General features: G+C 38.4%; 1 protein-coding gene across 3 annotated transcripts in view; it reads left to right on the top strand.

Annotated features, from left to right (window-relative positions):
* Window positions 1-17017, top strand: part of TIPARP (TCDD inducible poly(ADP-ribose) polymerase) — a 47554-nt gene extending 30537 nt beyond the window's left edge. For 2 of the 3 annotated variants that reach the window (XM_009668488.2, XM_009668489.2), the window contains exons 3-6: window positions 5510-5678; window positions 7287-7468; window positions 13217-13492; window positions 14548-17016. In XM_009668488.2, coding sequence (XP_009666783.1) covers window positions 5510-5678; window positions 7287-7468; window positions 13217-13492; window positions 14548-14995 — 1075 coding nt within the window. In that variant the 3' untranslated portion in view covers window positions 14996-17016. Of the gene's footprint in view, window positions 1-5509; window positions 5679-7286; window positions 7469-13216; window positions 13493-14547 lie in introns of all 3 variants that reach the window. The other variant, XM_068954018.1, reaches the window with a different exon arrangement.
* Window positions 17018-20176: the final 3159 nt, after the last annotated feature.

Raw genomic sequence — 20176 nt, 5'->3', positions numbered from 1 at the left:
ATAAACCATTAAAGAACGTAAGTAAGCACTGAAGTAATGTACATTTTACGTGAGTCAAGGTTTTTAAAGAAATCGAGTATCTTTATTCCCAATAATATGATTAGGAGAAAAAAAGGTCTTACATGGCATGTAATCTGTTTTTCAGATGTAGTCACTCACATGCATTTTGTCTAAAATTCTTCGACTCTGTAAAATAATGCAGTGTTATTCCAAATGATCTAATGTTAGGTAGAAAATGTATCTGGAACTTTAAGTGCTATAGTCAAGGTATTCAGGAAAAAACTAAAATACCTTTGAGTAGATTTCAAAATCTTTAGGTAATTTGATCCCCCAATTTTCCATAAAAACTATTGGGAAGTAGATTCTAAGCCCTTCACTAACTTTGAAAATAAAAATACTATTTTTAAAGCATCTCTAGTTTAACAGAAGTTTTAGTTTCAGGAAAATTTTACAGTATTAGGTTCTGAAAGAAATTGCTGAGTCTTTTCCCATGCACAGCTAAGGGAAACGGATAGACGATGCCATACCCATTCTTATACTGTACATGACTCAAAGATCTTGACCACTTTTTTTTTTTTTTTTCTCCCAAGTTATAATTAAAAAGAATGGTTTTGATTTCTGGTCAGGAATTCTTACTATCAGAGAAACTGTTAGGTAAGCCCAGGTAGTAGCTGTGCAGAACTGGTGTCCCCATCCTTTAATTGCACGGTGATACATTAGTGTTATACAAGTTGAAAGCAAGCCTTGGATGCATGGGAGTCTTGAGAGGACTATTGTTTTCTTTGTGTAACAGGCGACCACCAAAAGATGGGTTGCTTAGAGAAACACTGTGACCTTTACAATCAGATAAATTGGTCGTTTCTCTCTGAATGTTCTTGTTTTCTCTTTTCTAATGTGTTGTATTCAAATTCTTCACATTCAGGTTGTACATATGCTTTCTTGAAAGCATATGAAGGGATAATAATCCACTATTTTGGTGCTCAGTGCCTGCATTCTTATTACAGTGAATTGTCAGCATATGTCAATGAATGGTGGCCATTCTGTCCTCAGTTTGCTTTAAAGGGAAGATGGATCTGATAGAGAAGAGGCAGAAAGCAGTAAGCTACAGAACCATAAAACAAACAAACAAAAAAACACTAGACAGAATTGTTGCATTTTTAGCAGTGAAAGAAATAATTTAGCAAGTTCAGTATGGGTTTTACAGGGGGAAAAAAAAAAGCTATTATTAGCCACCAACCTTGTAAGTCTTGAATCGAGTCTTACTAGATGCATAGGTGCAAGCTCAGTTGTGGATGGATTTTATTTAAGGTAGGAAAAAAAATTATTGCAACTTGTTTTACTGAAATTGTATGTAAACTTTTCATGCTGTGGAGAAGAATAAGTTGTTTTTTTTTTCTTATTATAGCACTACCAGAAGAAAGCTACATAAAACCCTACAGTTCCTCACTAATTCTGCAATTAGAAAATGTGTGTGCTTAAACTTGCGTTTTTAAGGGTTTATCCTGAAGATCTGCTTGCACTGCAGTAAAAGCACTAGGAAAAACAGTCTCATAGTGTGTTCATCTCAAAAAATGTTTTTCCTTCCACACAGTTCCCTCATATGGCATTATTTTGATTCTCATTGCTCTGCTACATAGTTACATCTGCCTGCTGGATTCTGTATTTTAATAGGGTTAAGTACAGGTTAGAAATATCCAAGTTATGTATCAGAAGCCATCCACTTTTCAAGTACTTGTGAAGTTTCTTTTGCAGTATTCAAAATTTTAAGGACTTTTTTCTTTACTTCTTAGGATCTTAACCAACGTGTGATTACTTTTTTAAAAGGGCTCAGCATGCTAGTGGTTACCTTTATTATGTTTAGAGTATAGGGAGGGATATTTCCATTTTCAGATTCCCTTTACTTTACACTGCATTAATATAGAACTACTGCAAACTTTTTTCGTTATCTGTTGCACCATACCACTTGCAACACGCAAAGTTATAATAAAATTAACTAAAACTCTGGGTTACACCTTTAGAAGAAAACAATTCACATATAAAAAAGGTTTTGAATTTCATTGCAGTTTCTCAGAGATCAGGGTTTTTGGAGTAGGTGGAGCCCTGTTATTTGATATTTGACTTGAAAATAGAGCAAAGGGAGAATGAATGCTCAGATTACGCACATTTTGTACTAAGAATTACCTTTTTGTGTATATGTTTCATAAAATACACAGCACAACGTGTGTGGAGTTCTTCAGGATTTGGATTGTTAGGTGAAACAAAACCCCAAAACAGTGAGTCCAGCTCTTCACTCCAGAAGAATAATATAAAGCAATATCAGTCTCTCAAAACTTGCTTTTCTTAAAAGTGGCAATTTTATTAGGCCCTGAAATTCAGAATGATAAGAGCATGTATGCTTTGATAAGAAAAAGCAAATGCTTCTGAAACAGCAATAAAAATGTATTCATGAAGAAATTCACTGAAAATATCATGCTTATGGTGTTGTCTGCAAATACTTCAGATAATAACACAGCTTGGTATTTCAGAGAGATGATTTCCTCATGATTTCACACATTGTTTTCAAATAACGTAGATTGTAGTCTGCTGTTATGGAACAAAGTGACTACATACCAATAAGGTGGGGTGATTTTGTTGTTATTTTTTCACTGCAGAAAGTGTATGTGTGTTTTTTTTTTTTTTTAAGCCCTACGTTTAATTTCAGTGTCTTCATTTATTTTGGTTATTGCTGGTTTACTTCTGAAAAGGCTACATTTTATCACTTGTATTTGACCTTTGTCTTGCTCATGCTCTAGTTATGGAAAATGCAGACTATTACACTTAAATAAGACTGGCTGTAGAGATGTATTTTCTTGAGTAGTGTGGGTGTCTACGCTGTTCATTGATGCAATGTACTGTGGAATGTCAGCCTTAATTAGTATATCAAACTTCTTGTGGGTGGGATGCAGCATTGGTGCGGAGACATGAGTTATTAGACTACACCTCCTACTGAGTTAGTTGTTTTCTTTCCATCCTTTTATTCTAACTGTAATGATTTTGTATGCCATCGACACAAGGAGGGAACAAACTGTTAACACTTTCTATGGATTTGGAGCTAGAGTGTCGTCTTTACAGATTTTCATTTTAATTAACGTTGTTATATTACAATTTTTAGAGAACCATGTTCATTGAACTGGCAAGATGGTCCTTTTGGATAGTAACTTACCAGCATAAAGGGGAAGGAAACTAACTGGTTGGAGCCATTCTTGCTGCGCGCGGGTTTGTTCCTGCAGAGACGAAAAGTTCTCAGTCACGTCCCTAAAATGAATTGGCCAGAACTCAGCCTGGTTTTAGCTTGGTGTCTGGGCTTTAGTGGAGTTGAAGAAAGAATGTTTTAGGGGTTGTTTTTCCCAAAGAATTTAAAAAGTAGCTCTTGCATTTGCATTTTTAAGACATTGGATTTGACTTTTGAGACTATTCTTCAAGTCTATATTAAAGCTTATTGAAAACAAAGAGAGCAGTCTAAAGTTCCCTGAAATAGCGTTGGATCAGTTCCCCTGACTGTGAGTCCACAAGAATAGGACACATTGTCCTTTCCTGTATGTCAGGAAAGTGATTAATACTTCAAAATGTGGTTAGCACTTCACAGATCCAAATGCAATTAAATGATAATAGGTACTAAGAACAACTAAGCACCTGCAGCTCCTTTTGAGAAATGAAGGATAGCTGCAGCTGATCATCATGTTTTGAAGTCTGAACTCTTCATTAATTTTCTATGAAAATGCTATAATAAAACTCTTCAGTGATTGTACCAGCGACAGTGTGAAGTAGCTAGCAAAATTGCAGCTATTCTCAAGCAAAGCAGCATTCATAAAGTTGTATAGATGTTTAAAGTAGCTGTCACTTGATGTGGCAAATTTCATACACAGTACTTCAATGTTAATGGTATCAATGTACCCAAGTTTTTAAAATAAACTGTAGATTTCAAGTATCAGCTTTATTTCTATTTACTGTTAAGGAGTCAAAGAAAATATTTGGTATAGTTTCAAAGCTGTATTTTCATTTGTGAGAAGATTAGCTGTTAATGAAAACCAGTAAGCTGATGACTTGTAAATAGTTTATAAAAGTAGAAAACTAAGTACGTAAACAGCGTTTTTTTGGAAGTATGTTAATCCTAGTTGTTCTAAAAGATTGGCTTTTATAAGGTATGAATGTATTACCTTCATTTCTTTGAACTTTTGTTTTAAGGTCTTGTTTGCGAATAAACGAGAGACTCGTGATTGTCTAATGTTAATCATAGTTTTAGAACTCTGCTTAAAGATGTTTTGAATTTGACTTGTCTCTCTTAACACTGACTAATAAAACAGCATTAGAAACTGTTTGCTGAACTGTTCCAAAGTCACTGTTAAACATGACTTCTGTGTAAGGTAAAAAGGAAGCACACTTTTATTTTCTCCTTTAGATAAAGGATATAATCTCTGATTCTTAATCTGTAGCAGCAGTTTGTTCTTATGTCCTTTTGAGACGCCGGTCACTTTACATGAAGTTGCCTATTAGAGTTGCTTTTGTAGTGGTGATGCAGTTAGCTGGAAAAAGGGCCAATATTCCTCAGCCTAAGCTCCATAATAGTGAAATCACTTTTCATATTATGCCAGTTCTCTTCTGTTGCACGTGATGAAAGATAAATGAACTCTCTGGTGGATAGGCAGCAGATGCTCCTCTTCTGAAGACATTTACATTTTCTTTTCTTCCCTAAAGCGCTAACTTTCACAAGGATAACCTTTTGAACAGTATGGCTGCGTCATCAAATATGGTTGTGATGTATTTATTTAGATAGTATGCTGAAAATGTCAAGGATATATATGTTGGTTTTTCAACAGTTCATCCATGGTGAATTAATATCATGGGACTAGGAAGACTGCTTTTTTTTGTTGTTATTTCTTTGTGCCGGAGACCGTGTTTTTTCACCACTGTCCATAGAAACCTCTTAAGAGTTAGTCTGCCCTGACTATTTTGTATGTGTTTAGTACAGACAATTTCCACTTTTCAGCAAAGAGCAGGACAGTCCCTGTGGTGGAGAAAGCAGTGCGTCAGTGCTCCGAGTGCACCGGTATTTCAGTGACTTTGCCAATATCTTTGAGAAGGGAGTGGAAGCACTGCTACCCTATCATCCATATGACTGTTGGTGTTCTCAGAGCTTTGGTTCAGTGATTGAACCATACCCCATCTACTCCGTAAAAAGCATTAGCAGAGCTGGGCTCCAGGCACTGCTGCTCTCTCCACATTGACAAGTCAAAGAAAGGGAAGCAGGTCTTCAGTGTCCTACTCTAAGTACTCGGTCCCATGTGCCCAGTTCAAGGTCATGGGACATCTTTATGGTCAGTGGGGTTGCGTGCCATAAGTACAGTCAGGCTCAGGATGCCTCTGAGGAGGGCTAAGCTAGCTAGTTCTGAATGTCTGTTTTGAGATCTCTGGATGGTTTTTGAATGGATTACAAAAGGTGAGAATTCTTCATTTTTCTTGTTCTTTCCAGGGGACATGAATTTTGGGTGGATTTGAATGTTATGAAATTATATGAAACTGTTGAGTTTGACCAAATGCGGAGGCTGTCCACACCTTCCTGCCCCAGCTCCAGCTCCAACTACTACACAGTCTGGAAATACTTCTGCAGGGACCACTTTGGTTGGAGAGAATACTCTGAGGTATTTAACACATGCCAGAATCATGCTTTTGGGTTCTAATGCAAAACTACACTAGCGTTTTACCCTCAGGTGACCTGAATGTTACTTGGCCTCTCTTTAAGAGAAAAGTAATGACTCTATAATATGTAATATGTCCTTTATTTGGGACCACTGCTTTTCACTGACAGGGAGATGGGTAATTTTCTGCCCAACTGGGAGTCTAATTTGTAACAGACCAAAGATTTTGTCTCAAAATTATTTAAATTCACCCAACACCTTATGACCACAAAGAGCTCAGCCTACAGCCAAATTCCCACAAGTTCTATTGCAAAGGGTATATGTGGAAAGCCTCCGGAGAATAGAGGTTTGGGAGTGATTTTAAAACATGATTCGAACTTTTAGAAATGTACTGTGCTGTATCATCTAGGAAGTAGAGGCCGAGTGACGCTAGCAAACTGAAGGTAAAGCTTAAGTATTTTCGATGTGACCATCTACCACCCGTGCATAGTTTTCCTGTCAACACCCATTCATTTCAGTTTAGTCATCTGGGGTGGAGTATGGAATTTTAACTGATGGACTCAATCATGCTGTCTGGGCACCCAAACTGAGCTAATGTGGCTCTGTTCTGCTGCAGTGGGGAGATGGTCTAGAATTCTTCTTAAGTGTTCCCTGCCATTCAGGAGGAGTGCCTGTTCAGGAGGCACAGCCCTCTTTTTCGGTTCATGTGAAAGATGGCTGAGTACTGTCTGAACTTGAAGGATTACATTTATTTTTGTCTTGAAGAGAAATAAAAATGGCTGCAGCTGACTGGTTTTACAGAACAATCCAGTGTTTCAGTATCATTCAAAGCCGCTAAACTAAACCTCCAGCGTGTTTCCCAAGCAGTGATTTCAAAATTTCCTGGTACTTAGAAAGTGGAATTGATTGCTTCCAATAAAACTGTGGGACCATTTGTAAAATAAGTTTGGTAATATTTTTATATTTTCAATTTGTTTTCCTCTAAAGTCTTAAACATTTAGGAAAGTTACTTAAACAGAGTTATTTTTGAGGAAGATAAAATTGAGTACTTTGGTATTGAATATGGTTTGCAGAAAAAGCAATAAAATTAGAGCTATGCACTGCTGGACTGCTCCATGAATTATCCCTGAGAACATTTGAGGCATAGAAGGTGACTGTCAAATTTGAGAGCAAACTGGCCCATGCCGGTTTCAAGAAAGTAATTTCTAATCCCTAGAAGTCTGGTTTTAAAACAAGGGAGACAGTTTTCTGCAAGCTTCTTAACGCTACCATTTAGCTTTTTATTTTTTAGCTTATTTATCTGTCCCTCAAAGATATTACAAAGTAGGATGTGAACCCTCAGAGTCATTGAATCTAATCCCTTGCTGCCTCATAGACAATGTTATACAATCACCTTTAGTAAATGGGTCAATCTCTATCCTAAAAGTAGTTACAGATTTTGGTCCTCAGTGCTCCAGTTGAAAGGTAATTCCAGAACTTCCATACACTAATATGTAGGACCCTTTTTCTAAATTTTCTATTTTGAATCTGTTCATCTGGCAAATCTGTTTCTTTTTGAATACGTAATTTATGTTGTGCATGTTTTTGTTTTCTTAATGTTTCTCAAAACAGCCTGTTGTAAGACTGATAGAAGAAGCCAGCTGCCGGGGTCTGAAAGAGGTTCGATTTGTTACCTGGCATAATCAGTATATCTTAAATATCAAAGATGGATTCCAGCAAAATGCATGCTTCAGAAGAGAGATCAAGAGAAGACCCCTTCTTCGTTCATGCATTGTGCTGATGCCGTTTTTACAGTATGTATCCCAGCAAAATGAAAACTTTACATTTCAAATGTTCCTTCATGTTGGTCTGTCTGTTAGAATTGTATTCCTTAAGATGCGACAAGGAAATAGGTATCATTGTCTAGAAAAATCAGAAGAAATAATAAAAAACCCTAAATTGTGTACTCATTTCATCTAACTATTTGCAAATTTTGGATTTAACCATACGTTCTTTTTTCCAGATCAGTAGTTACTTGTCTGCAAACATGGGTCATAATTCAGGAATTCCTGTATAGAGAGAGGTTCTGTGAGCACGTGTTCAGTTCCAGTAAAAATAAAGGGGATATAAGTATTTGGTGGAAATTCTCCTTAATCAAAATCACGGAGTTTTTCCTTGGAAAGTTTCCAGAATATTTGAACAATTCAGCAATAGATTACTAAAAGTATAGAAGTGACAGCTTTGCCCACCCCCATCTATAGGTAGCCTCCTATCAAATGAAATGCTGTTACTGTTGATTGACACTTTGCAATACTGTTGAACATTTTCAGTGAAGTAAATGATAAATTTCAGGATATACTTAAAGCTGTTTTCTCTGGCTATCTTATACAAGTTGTAGACTTCCTTAGTCCCACACTAGAAATGCTCAGTGAAAAATAATGTTAGTTACATTAATAGAAATAGTAAATATATTCAGCATCAGTTCTAAAGTGACATATACAAAGGACATCAGCCTTGCAATGAATTCAAAACAGCTTGCAAATCAGAGCTCAGGTTATGGTCCAGGAGTGCCCCTAAAACCTACTTCTGCTCTGAACGGTGATAGGTGAAAGCTGATAATCGTACGTCCTTCTCTCCCAAAGTCAGACCAGAAATGCTAGCATTTTTATAGAATAAATTAATAGGGGCTGATACTCAATGTGAAGAAACAGCTTCCAATCAGTTCTGGCCTCACGCTTAGGACTGGACATGACAAAGTGGTGCTCTGGCATTCCCAATACCTTGAGGTCAGATTTTGCCCAGAAGTGGAAAACAGGACTGAACTCTATGTCAGAAAGTCTCACTTAAAATCTCTATCTGAAAAGTCTAGACCACAAAATGGAGTTGACTTTATTATGAATATGGTCTGAATTTTAACTTGCTTCTTAAAAACTATGTGCATATACTGTACTAAAAACCAAATACCCTCTTGTGCACAGCCTTGCCCAGTCGCACAAATTTGGTAGAATATGTGAGGAGCCTTGTATTCCATTCTTCTTTGAAGCCCTCCTACTAGAAACTGGGCAGTCCTGTTTGGAAGAACATCCTGTATGCCACTCTCAACAGCTGCTGTAGTTGCTCAGTAGCTTTAAAGATGTCAGTCTTAAGCCATCATTTAGTGTATGCTACAGCTATGGGAAGAAAAGCTGGCTGAATCCTGCCATAACTGCTACTGGAAATCAGTACCTTCAAAAATTGTCACTCAGGTGTCAGCAACACACACAATGTGATGTGATTTCTGGATGTCTTGCCTCTGCTGGTGTAGTAAAGGGCACTCTCACTTTGCTACTAGATGGCACTGGTCAGAACTAGCCTTTGACAGGCTTTCTACTCTTCCTGTGTTGTGATACAAGCTAGACCGCTGAGACAAAAGGAGGAGGTGGAATCTCATTCCCAAAGTCGAAGGATGACAAGGGTGGGAGGCCTGCAGCCTCGAAGGAAAGCTCACTAGGTGAGAAGCTAAGAGACTATCAGAACGTGAGATCTCCATGGGTTTGAACGAAGCCTCAGAACTCCAGAACTTCTGACATACTCCCTAAGTCCACGTTTGCATAAAAATAAAGCTTATGCCATCACAGTCCTTCTGTTTTTGGGCACTCCTCCGTTCCCCGTTGAACGCTTTATTTGGAGAGCCATGACCTGCAAGGCTTTCACAGTTTTGGCAATGCTCACTTATCACTTTTCAGGAGAAATATAATCTGAGGAATTCCTTACCACTAGGCTCTGTTTGTTATTTAAGGGTTATAATGTACCTTTTTGGTCTGGGAACATCAGAAGTACAGATGTACTTTGTTTGCCAAACTATTGTGCAGCTTTCAGCATCTCACCCGCTTTAGTGATTGCCAGGCCATCAGCTGTAGGTCCCATAAAAATGAATGTTCAAAATTATTTTATAATTTTCAAGATCGATTAAAGCATTCCTTGTTTTTATCGTCATTGTAACTGGGGGTGAACGTACTCACCCATCAAAGGCAGAGTGAGGAAAGTGTTGCACTGTAGTCATTTTTGATTAGAACTCATAAAAATGCCATTTTTGTGATCTCAACAGCACAGCTGGAAACATTATTGTCAGAGTCCAGTAGTTAGGAACATATTGTCCTGTTAGCAAAGAGGTGGAAGTCATTAGTCATTAAACTGGCAGCTTGGCATGCTGGGCCAATCAAAGGAGATTTAACTGCTGCGTTAGGGCTAGAATACTCATTAGCTTGCTGAATTGTTACAGCATCTAACTGTGAGGTGGAAGTGAATTTGGTCAGAGCCTAAAAACAAGTTATTGTTAGAAATATTTTTACATACGGTCCTACAGGAGGAAAACCAAAAATTATTAAAGAAATACTGGGAGGATGCATATGAAAAGAGCAAGCACAAACTTTCTGGTTATTTCTGGCAGTTCTGATTCTGATCTTAATGAAAAATAAAGATTTAAGGTATTTTCCTGGTGCTTTGCTATCAGTGACTGTTTTACTACAGTTAAAGTCTATGATTTTGAGAGATGCTAAACCCATGCAACTCCCACTAACTTTAGTGGACCGTTGAGTGTTCTACACCCATAAGGGTTTGGCCATAACTATTTAAAGCAGCTACAAAAATCTATAAATTAAGTTCTGAAATTTCTGAACTGAAGTTGTGCAGTAAACCTCATTCTTATTTTCTTTACCCAAAGACCTTGTAATTCTCACTTAGAAATCCAGCAATTCTTAGCAGGACAGAGTATTTTAAAACCTGTTTTAAACAACAGAGTATTTTAAAAACTGTTAAGATTTTGCAACAGAGTATGGGAGTGACCTTTAAAACGTCAGTATTTGCCCCCACTTATCACAGAGTCACACCTGAGATTCCCTCCCCTCCCCCAAATGAGATATAAAATCGCAAAAGAATACTTGAAATAGAAACAGTGGTTAATGTGTGGTAGTGATTGACAAATGTTGACTTTTTAATGGCTTCCCCAGTATAATAAATCCTGACAATTAATTTAAACTAGTCAGAATAAATGAACAAAGTGCACCTCGGGATGCAATGTTTTTTATTGTGTTTGCTGACTTACTAATCCATAACTTGTATTGATGTGCACTTTGACATTACTGTGAATGAGTGAAGTTCTACAGTAATATTGTTGCCCGTTGACTTTAGGAGGAAAAAAACATGCTAAATAAATCCACATAGTAATATTGTAGCTGCTATTTCAATAATGATTATTAGAAAAATCCATATTCTGGCTTTCTTTTAAACTATTAATAAACATAGAAGAACTTCAAGTTCATTTAAATCAATGCAAATCAGTTGAGGTCCCCTTTTAGTTTTGTACAGCAGGTGAAAGCCCTGTGAAGAAAATGTTAAAGAGTATTTGTGCTCTGAAGAATGTAAGTGGTGTTACAGTTTACTGTCTCGCTGATCCAAAGCAAATCTATCAATTTAAAAATACCTTTTTTTTTTTTTAATTTTTCACAACTTTATTCTAGACCTGAAAAGCTCAACCTGCAGTCAGAGAATCGCATGAAATTATTTCTGAGTCACACAGAAAAATCACTCAAGGTTCTTTCAGGCTCACATATCATCAGCATTAGGTTCTGAAAGGAGACCATAACTGACATTTCCGTAGTTAAGGGGTGAACAGCAATAGATTTGTCATCTATCTATAGTTACGTTGGCTCTGCAGAGAAAGCAGGTTTAGCAAGCAAGGAGAATCAGAAATTCCTCTGTAAGTGTTTTTAGTATACCTTAAGGACAGTTTGGTTGAGTTAGGAAGTACCAGTTTTACATAGTTGTTCAGATGGAACCCCACTTGAACAGAAGAAGATTGATTCTGGAAGATCAGCTCTGTAGAAAAGTTGCCTTCAGCAAAACTTTGAGATTTTGTATGTCTGCTAGTAAACTTACTTTTTACAAAGACACTGTAGAGAGTCAAGTTTGCCTAACGTTCCTATGTGCCAAATCCAATTGCATATACCCAGGAAGGCAGGATTTGGCCTTGGAGTTGCCAAAACTCAGCTTGCCTAAGATGGCTACACAAGTATTCTCTTTCCCTGTCTTCTCCTAATCAGAACAGACTTTCTCCCTACGTTTTGGTTTTGATATGTTTGCAGAATAAAAATGACCCGAGAAATTTAATGAACATGGTTAAGATCAGCTCTGCCATATGCAGGCAAGATTTGCACTTGCATCTTTCAAATGAGACAGTGGATATCAGTGACTTCATCAGCTTTCCTGAGCAGAGTAGAATTGTCTGTTTCTCTTTGTTCTTTACACATGTGCTTTTCATTGTTGGTTTGTCCTGGAATCAGTAGCAGCTTTTTCTATAAGAATACCTTGGTAAAATATTCATCTGGTAAAATTTGAGGTACTTCCATTTATGCTTGCAACTTAAAGGGAACTTCACCAGCTTGCAGGAGCTGAAGATCTGTGAACTTGAAGTTTGAAAACCAGAGCCTGAATCTGCAAGCTTGCCATGTTCAAAGTATTTTTGTTGATGTAACAGGAACAACTCCAATAAGTAAGGATCAGCTGAGTAAGGCTTGCTTGTTCAGATTTTAATCAGGTGAACGCAAGCCACAGATGCCATACTCTTTATCTCAATTTAGCAGGTATTATATGTAATGGTTCAAAAGTTTGAAACATTCCACAAAGGTTTAGTTATTAAGAATGAAATCTTGCCTGTTCCACAATCAGTGTTCAAATCAACCTGATTTTACTAGAGTCAGTTCTCTTCGTGATATACATTCTGCTTTTCTGCCATGGCTGTTACAGGCAGCAGTTTTCCTCCTTCTCCTTCTTCTGACTGCTTACCTGGCAGCATTCCCAAAAAGGAGGGGCTGGTCTGTCACATGAAAATAAGCAACTGCAAATGCAAATCTGCATCTGGCCTGTGCAAATGAAAATAAGAGAGTGTTCCTCCGTATGACACTGGGTAGTACTAAAAGCATATTATCTGTTCTTATACATAATGTAGCAAAATATATGCAAGTTTTGCCTGTAAAGTGTTATTAATTAGGGTTATTAAGTATTTATATTGTACAAGAAGGTGTGTATGTTTCTACTCCTTGTATTGTATTCTAAGGAAATGAGATCAAATTTTGACAAATTAGTATTCTTTCCTACTCTGTATGTCTTGTCTTATATGTTAAAACCTTTAATAGGTTGTAGCTGATTTGTAAAATAGCTGTGTATGGTAGCATTCAGCCTGCACTCTAGTTGTGTAACCGCCACTCTTGTCACCACCCCAGAATGTGAATAATGATGATGATGGTAGTAGGCTTTTAAGTCACCACCAGTCAGTATGATTTCTGTAAGTGGAACGGCATCCATGAAAGCCAAGATGTTGTTATTAATTTGAATGAATGCAGGAGTTATTAAAATAGAAGAAATAGTTGGCATGTTCTTTTTAAACAAACATTAAAAATATGTAGATTGTTACAGAACTGAAGAGCAGCACTTGTTTAAGATACATTGGTGACTCAGTAAACGTAATGTGAATGTCGTCTGTTTGTGAACGTTTAAGTACAAACTCTTTCTCCTTTTCAAACTAGGACTTTAGGTGGCAATTCTTCAGTACCCTCTCCATCAACGGAGCCAGTTTCTTCCCAAGTCTTGTCTCCAACTACTGTTACTTCTCCAAACTTCTACCCTGAGACTTGGATTAGTATGGATCCATCTCAGGACTTCATCCAAGTGCCTGTTTCGAAGGAAGATAAAAGCTATAGAACCATTTATAATCTGTTTCACAAGACTGTGCCAGAGACCAAATACAAAATTTTGAAAATTCTGAGAGTGCAAAACCAGTTTCTTTGGGAGAAATATAAAAGGTAAGATAATGCAAATACCATTTTTTTTACAATAGTGGGAAAGTACCTTACGATGTGTGATTTTGGCTGTAAAATATACATCAATCATTAAGCAGAATACATAAACTTCAGATTTTCTGAAGAAAAGCAGTCTTCAATTGAACGGCTTTGAAAAATAAATATTGCTGGTTGTGTATCCAGAAATCTGCTGTGTAAGAGGTTTTGCGTGCTATGAATAAGTTTATAAAATATATTTTCGCGGAAACTTTAAAATAGATCTAGAGTGTCTGGTTGAAAACTGGATCTTTCCATTCAATTTCAAGCCGAGAAGGAACTGTCTTCCTCAAATAAGGCCTATATTAAAAATAGCTGTACATGTCTTGGTTTCCCAGAACATGGCAACTCATGGTCTTACAGTGCTCTAGCAAAGCTGAGATTCTGTGTCAGTCAGTTCCATTCAAACCCAAGACGATGTATTTGAAAGTTATCATCCACTGGTCATTTAGTAATTGATAGGAAATTAGATTTGTGGATTGTGTCCCTTCTCAAGAAATGCAAAATCTCAGGAGAAATCAAAGGATGGGCTGTGTGAGCACAGAGACTTACAGTATTAATTCTTACAGTATTAATGCCACTATAGAGAACCTTCAGCCTCCCCATCTGACAATAATATCTCTGTAGGGTCTCTTCTGAAGCCCTGGTAGGATTTAATCCTTGCACAGACCTTGTTTTCGCTCTTACGAGGAGTTCTTTCCACATTCGAGGTGACATACAAAGATGAGCAGGCACTTTGCAAGCTTTGTTGCCTCTGCTGCTGTACGGCTGACAGAACTCCAGCCTCCGGCAGTATCATTGTTCAGGACCTTTCAAAAGTATTACATGTGCACAAAAGCTTTATTTTAAAACAGAATACCTATCCTGTTATACATGCAGAAATATTCTCATGTCTTCTCTTACAGCTGTAGTATTCCAGAGGATAGTACTGATACTTTTTACTTTAAGAGTTGCAGTGAAAATTCATTTTCACGTGCAGAACTACGGTGAATATTCATCTATGCCTTTCATTTCTATTCTAGGAAAAAGGAATATATGTCTAAAAAAATGACTGGGCTTGACAGAATCATGAACGAAAGGCATTTGTTCCATGGCACCTCCCAGGACGTAGTGGATGGAATCTGCAAGCACAACTTTGACCCACGTGTCTGTGGGAAGCATGCCACCATGTTTGGACAAGGCAGTTACTTTGCCAGAAAGGCAAGCTATTCTCATAACTTTTCCAAAAGGTCACCCAAAGGAGTTCATTACATGTTTTTGGCTAAAGTACTGACAGGAAGATACACAGTGGGCAATCACACCATGAGGAGACCTCCACCTGTGAACCCTGGCAGCATTACTAGTGACCTCTATGACTCTTGTGTGGACAATTACTTTGAGCCTCAGATTTTTGTCATTTTTAATGATGATCAGAGCTACCCTTATTTTATTATCCAGTATGAAGAAGTTAGCAACACTGTCTCCATTTGAACATCTGTGCTGCTAAATTATTCATTTTAATAAACTCTATTATCTGACATTTGTAGCAGTTTTTGTGGAAAAAATTTGGACATTGTAGAACTGATTAAAATTACTTGCTTGGAAGGAGGGAAATCTCAAAATACAAAAAAGAAGATCTGAAGTGACCGTTTGTGCGCTTGCTGTTTGATTATGTATGTGCAAATTGTAAATATCTTTCCATTGTTTATAGTTGAAAATCTGTGCCTTTTGTTATTAAACACTGTTTATTTATGTTAGTAAATATTCATGCTTAAAAAAGTTTGTGCATATAATTTCAATTGTTATGTGTATATTACAGCGGCGAGAAAATTGTTTATGCCCTGATCTTGAAATCTGATGGACAGCCATTTCTAAATAATCAGAACCAGATAAATTTCATCCCAATAATATTAAATAAGAGATTCTCCGGACCATTAGTTGTTATTAATTTATTTAGAGAGCTAAGCAAAATTTACGTGCAGAAAGAGGGAGGGAGATCACAAAACTAACGTTATGCTCATACTTCAGATTATTAAACATGACAACACAAATAAATGCATCATTTTCTGACATCAGTCCTAAATGCAATTAGGAAAAGGTTAGTATGGAATACACTCCAGGAGGATTTAAAGCAGTATGGCTTCACAGCAGCTTATGGCTCATCAAGTTTATTATTTTTCTGTGCTCTGGCCTTGTGGTGGGAATGGGAATGCCACCTGGGAAGCTGTCAAAGGCCATGTCCATGCTGTTGAACCGTGTGTCATCCAGTCCCAGTTACTTTCAAACACCCTGAATTAAAGGAGTATAGCTTTATGGAACAGAAGTCTTGGAAAAGAAACCTCTAGCCCTCTTTTAGATGAGATTTTAAATTTGATAAAGGAGGATTTTTGTTAATGTCACTTAAAATTAATGAAGCTGATATTAAATGAATTAAAAATTGATTGATACATTCAAAAATGATTTTGAATATGTGATCCTCATTTAATTAGGGGTATTTTTGTTTTTTCCAGGCATCTATGCTTGGCTCAGTTGCTCTTCAGTATGTTTAGTGGTGATCTGGAAAAGAAATATAAAGTCATCAGTAATATTTACCAGTGACCCAAAACCAGAAATGATAAATAATGAAATAGACAGGTCAGTCATTCAAAGCACCCTGTATTGCTTGGTAAGGTAAGCTCTTTTGAACAACATGTGTTTTAATGTGTCGTGATGCAAGATTATATAGTTGTATTCTGAAGGCAGGAAGAAGCAGTCTTTAAAGTGGGATCTGAATTTCAGAACTATGATTTAAAATTCAGGAAAAGTTAAGTAAATAATAATCTGCATTCCAAATCTTGGCATATTTGGCATTTGCAGTTCAATCTGTTTTTTCTGAGTCATTTCTAAAGTATCGTGCCACTGTGAAAGCAGCATGCTCAGAATTCACAAGACTCCACCTTGGGAGTGACCTTCCCTGCCTGCGCACAGCGTGCTCTGTTACTGACCGTCAGTTGGGTTTGTTTCACCAAAGTAATAAAAAGTTTGTCACAGGCACGCTCAGGTCCCTGCTAGCTCGTGTTCTACCATGCGGTGTTAAAAAGGCAATAGCTATGACAGGCTGGCTAACATTATACAATTTTAGCTCCATGACAAGTGTTATCATTCACAGCCCAGCAAGATTAACCTTCATAATTGTTCACCTCAAGCAGTTCCAGTGAGGAAAAACTGAGATGCACCTGTTCCCATTAAGTTTTTTACTTACGTATCTCTTTGTAAAAATATACACCTCCTTTATGAGCATGCATGTGACCTAAGAGCACTTGCCTAGCGTCCACAGAGCACTAGTGGCCGTTGTATCTGCTAACTGAAGTAGAAGGTGTCATGATTTTCTTGGAGGTGCAGGGAGCATCAGAGTGCTTTTTGCTTCTGTAGCGCAGCAGCGACCCTTCAGCTGAGTCTGGAACTGTTCATTTATGATAATGTTTTCTGTATCCACTTTGTGGCCTAATAAAAACCTGTTTTGCTATGGGAGAGAATTAGTTACTGTCACCAGCACTCCTACTTGTTTCCATCACTGTATTCTTGCTACCTGTAGTAGATTAAACCATCTCGTAGGCCAGAAGAGGGGGGGAGATCCAAGCAGCTGGTTCCGATTAACTACCAGTCTCTTCTGAGGCTCTTGGCGGTACAAGAGAGCCCTGAAAGCTGAGAGAGTTTGTCTTGGGGAAGCAGATTAGCAATGTGTGGTAGGATAGGAGTGGCTGTTGTGGATGTAAAACGCAGAGGAGCTGGTTGCTTGCTGTAGCCTATTTCCTTGAGGGATATTTTCAAAAAGGTAAGGTGGTTCATGAAGAAATGGATTGTGGTTGATGGTAAAGCCAGGCCTAGGCTGTCTCCTTTAGGAGCTGCTAAATCTTTTGGCTTACTTTCCCTTCCTTCCTATGATAATCAGGCTTTTGTGCAATAGCTCAGGAATCCTGGTGCTGCGAGGTGGTAGCGTGCTGATGTGTGTGTTTTGTTTGGCTCTAATGGGACTGGAAGATGAAATGGTGTCTTTGCCACCAATTGTACAGCCCTCTAGAGTCTCCTGGAAAGAATATTGCCTGCTGCAGCTCAAATGCTGCTCTCCAGGTGGAGGAGATGGAGGGAAGCAGGGCGGTTGCTATGGCAAAGAGTAGAACTGGGCTGTACTGTCCACCCATGCACGTCTGTGCTCTTGGAGCCTGTGGCAACACCTTGGAGGGGGACAGGCTGGGAACTGCTTCAGCAGCAAGTCAGGCTCCGTTTGCTGAACTGATTGGTTTGGGGCCGTTTTATTACACTTAGAGTTTATACTGTGTATATATGTGTGTATACACAGGTGGTGGCTTGCTACAGGACTACTGACAGAACCACTCTGTGTATAAGGTACCTCTAAGCCCTTCCACTGCTTGCGTTCTGCCACATACATATACCATATATTGGTATACCGCAAGTATACCAATATTGACTATGAAAAACATATTTAGTTTCTTAACCACTCATGTGTGCCTGTGCTCTAAACTGAGTGACTAATTCCTAAACTTATAAAATATGAAGGAGATCCTTCTTTTCCCTCCTGCTACACAAACAGCACTTTAATGCGTATGATGAGCAAGGAAGCGCTTCAATTTTATCATAGTTACAGGTGATACAGCCGCTAAGCTCCAAGTATAACAACATTCACTGAACTGCAGTAACTCTCAGTCTACATCTTCAGCAAGGAGATGAGAAACTCCATAGAGTTGCTAGGGAGACATATGGAAGTAAATCTGCTGTTCAGTGAAAAGGAAACTGGCTCCAGCTGTTTACTTCCTTTTCATCTTTTTTGGAAAAGGGTTGATGTTCTTGTGGCTTTCATGTTTAGTAGTTCCCCCCCATGAAAGGCTTCTGGCCAGTTTTACACTCAGATAAACAGGATCGCTATGGAACATGAAACTGCTGCTGAGAGGGGGAAGAATCATCTGTTATGAAGGGTACGTTACAAGAATACAAAGCCTCATGCTGAGAAGTGGAGACTTCCCTCGGTTCTCAAGCAACTTTCAGGGAAATTGGTCATGTTGTAATAGAGTTTTGATATTTTCGGAGACTGCATTCTGTTCTGTCCCTCCTGTTCCTAAGGAGCTTTTATAAAAGTCAGAGCACAGGAGTATTTATCTTCTACCAGCAACTCCCTATCTAAGAAGGGAGGAGGCGTTGGTAATGGATCGTTCTTATCATTTGTCCTCAAGCGTTAACTGAGGCTAATTAACCACAATATTGTCTCTTTTCATATTTGCATTCTAAAACTGCAATTTCCTAAGTGTATGAGCTGGATCAACGAGATTCATAGGAATTCCTCTGTCCTCCAGTTCACCTCTCAATCCATAATAAAACGAACAAAAGCTTAGGACGTGAGAGGCTTAATGCCTCTCTGATGCCAGACTGAGTGGGGACTCCCCAGTTGTTGAATGCAGCCCTTCTACTGCCTGTAGGATTTCCTCTAGCTCAGTGCTAGACTACTCGGGACTGGGAGCAGAGCAGCTCCTCTGTTGCTTTCCCTATCTCACATGGAGACTCGAGGAATGACAGTCTCAGTGCCAACCAGGGCCATCTGCACAGATAAAAACACAGTAGCAGAATCTCTGCAGAGACTATAACAATCTCTGTTATAGTAACTTCCCTGTGTGAACCTTTGCTCTCATCCTCCCTCTGGCTCTTACGAGCCTGAGGAAAAAGAGGTGTGTTTGGCAAGACAAAAAGGGATTTCATTTAAAAAACTCCGGCACTGGTGATGCTCTGCAAACAGTGCCCTGAGAGTAATCCATTAAAGTCGAACCAGACGTTGCTTGTAGGTAGTCTCTAACACCGACAGGCACCCAGTTTCCATTCAAAGGCAGAAGTTTGGCTCTCCTAAGATTGGAAGCAATGCAGTTACATTTACCGCTGTTCATTGTCAGAAAGGCTGCTAGCAAAAACCTCCTCCTCTGAACAACTGATTTGCTCTACTAGACTTTGTGCGGTCTCCAACCAAAAACTCTGCCGTGGAAACAGTGTCATGTAAAACCAAGTTTGGTTGGGAGACTTAAATTGGCAAACTCGCTGCCTTGTAACGAGTTCTTGTGACAGTTTTCTTCTACTTTGGTATTTTTAGAATATCATCCTAAGCTAGTTAAAATAGTTGCAAGGGTTGATGATAATAGCTCTGTCAATATGCCACTAGCAATATATTGACAATATTTATGTTGCTTCCATGCCAACCTATTCCAAAAGTATAAACCATCTCACAAAGGCTTATCAGCTTAGCAGCTCCTTACCGTATAGAGATAGAATGGCAGGGCTCTGTGTTGAGGGCAAAGGACCTGATTTCCCCTTTCCTGCCTATGTAAGTTTGAAGTTATGTGGTCAAGATCAACAAAGTTCTGCTAGCATGAAAGAAGAAATAGGTCCCTAGCTGCAGTCATAGACTTGTGGTGTCCTAGCAGGCCTCTTCACTGGACCGTTAACTCCTGTTGCTGCACCCTTAGTCACTGCTCAGACTCCAGCCTTTCACAGCTATGTGCTATCTTAAATACAATATAGCTGGTCTGTGGGAGCAAAGGGCTAGAGTAGGTGTCACGTTTCACCTTGCACTGTGAATGCAAGCCAAACCAGTCGAATGCGGATGAGCCTCCAGTGTCTTCCTATAATTCTCCC

The sequence above is a fragment of the Struthio camelus genome, chromosome 9 (genome assembly GCF_040807025.1).
Source record: "Struthio camelus isolate bStrCam1 chromosome 9, bStrCam1.hap1, whole genome shotgun sequence".
Taxonomy (NCBI): Eukaryota; Metazoa; Chordata; class Aves; order Struthioniformes; family Struthionidae; genus Struthio; species Struthio camelus.
This window is presented reverse-complemented; position numbering and strand designations above follow the sequence as displayed.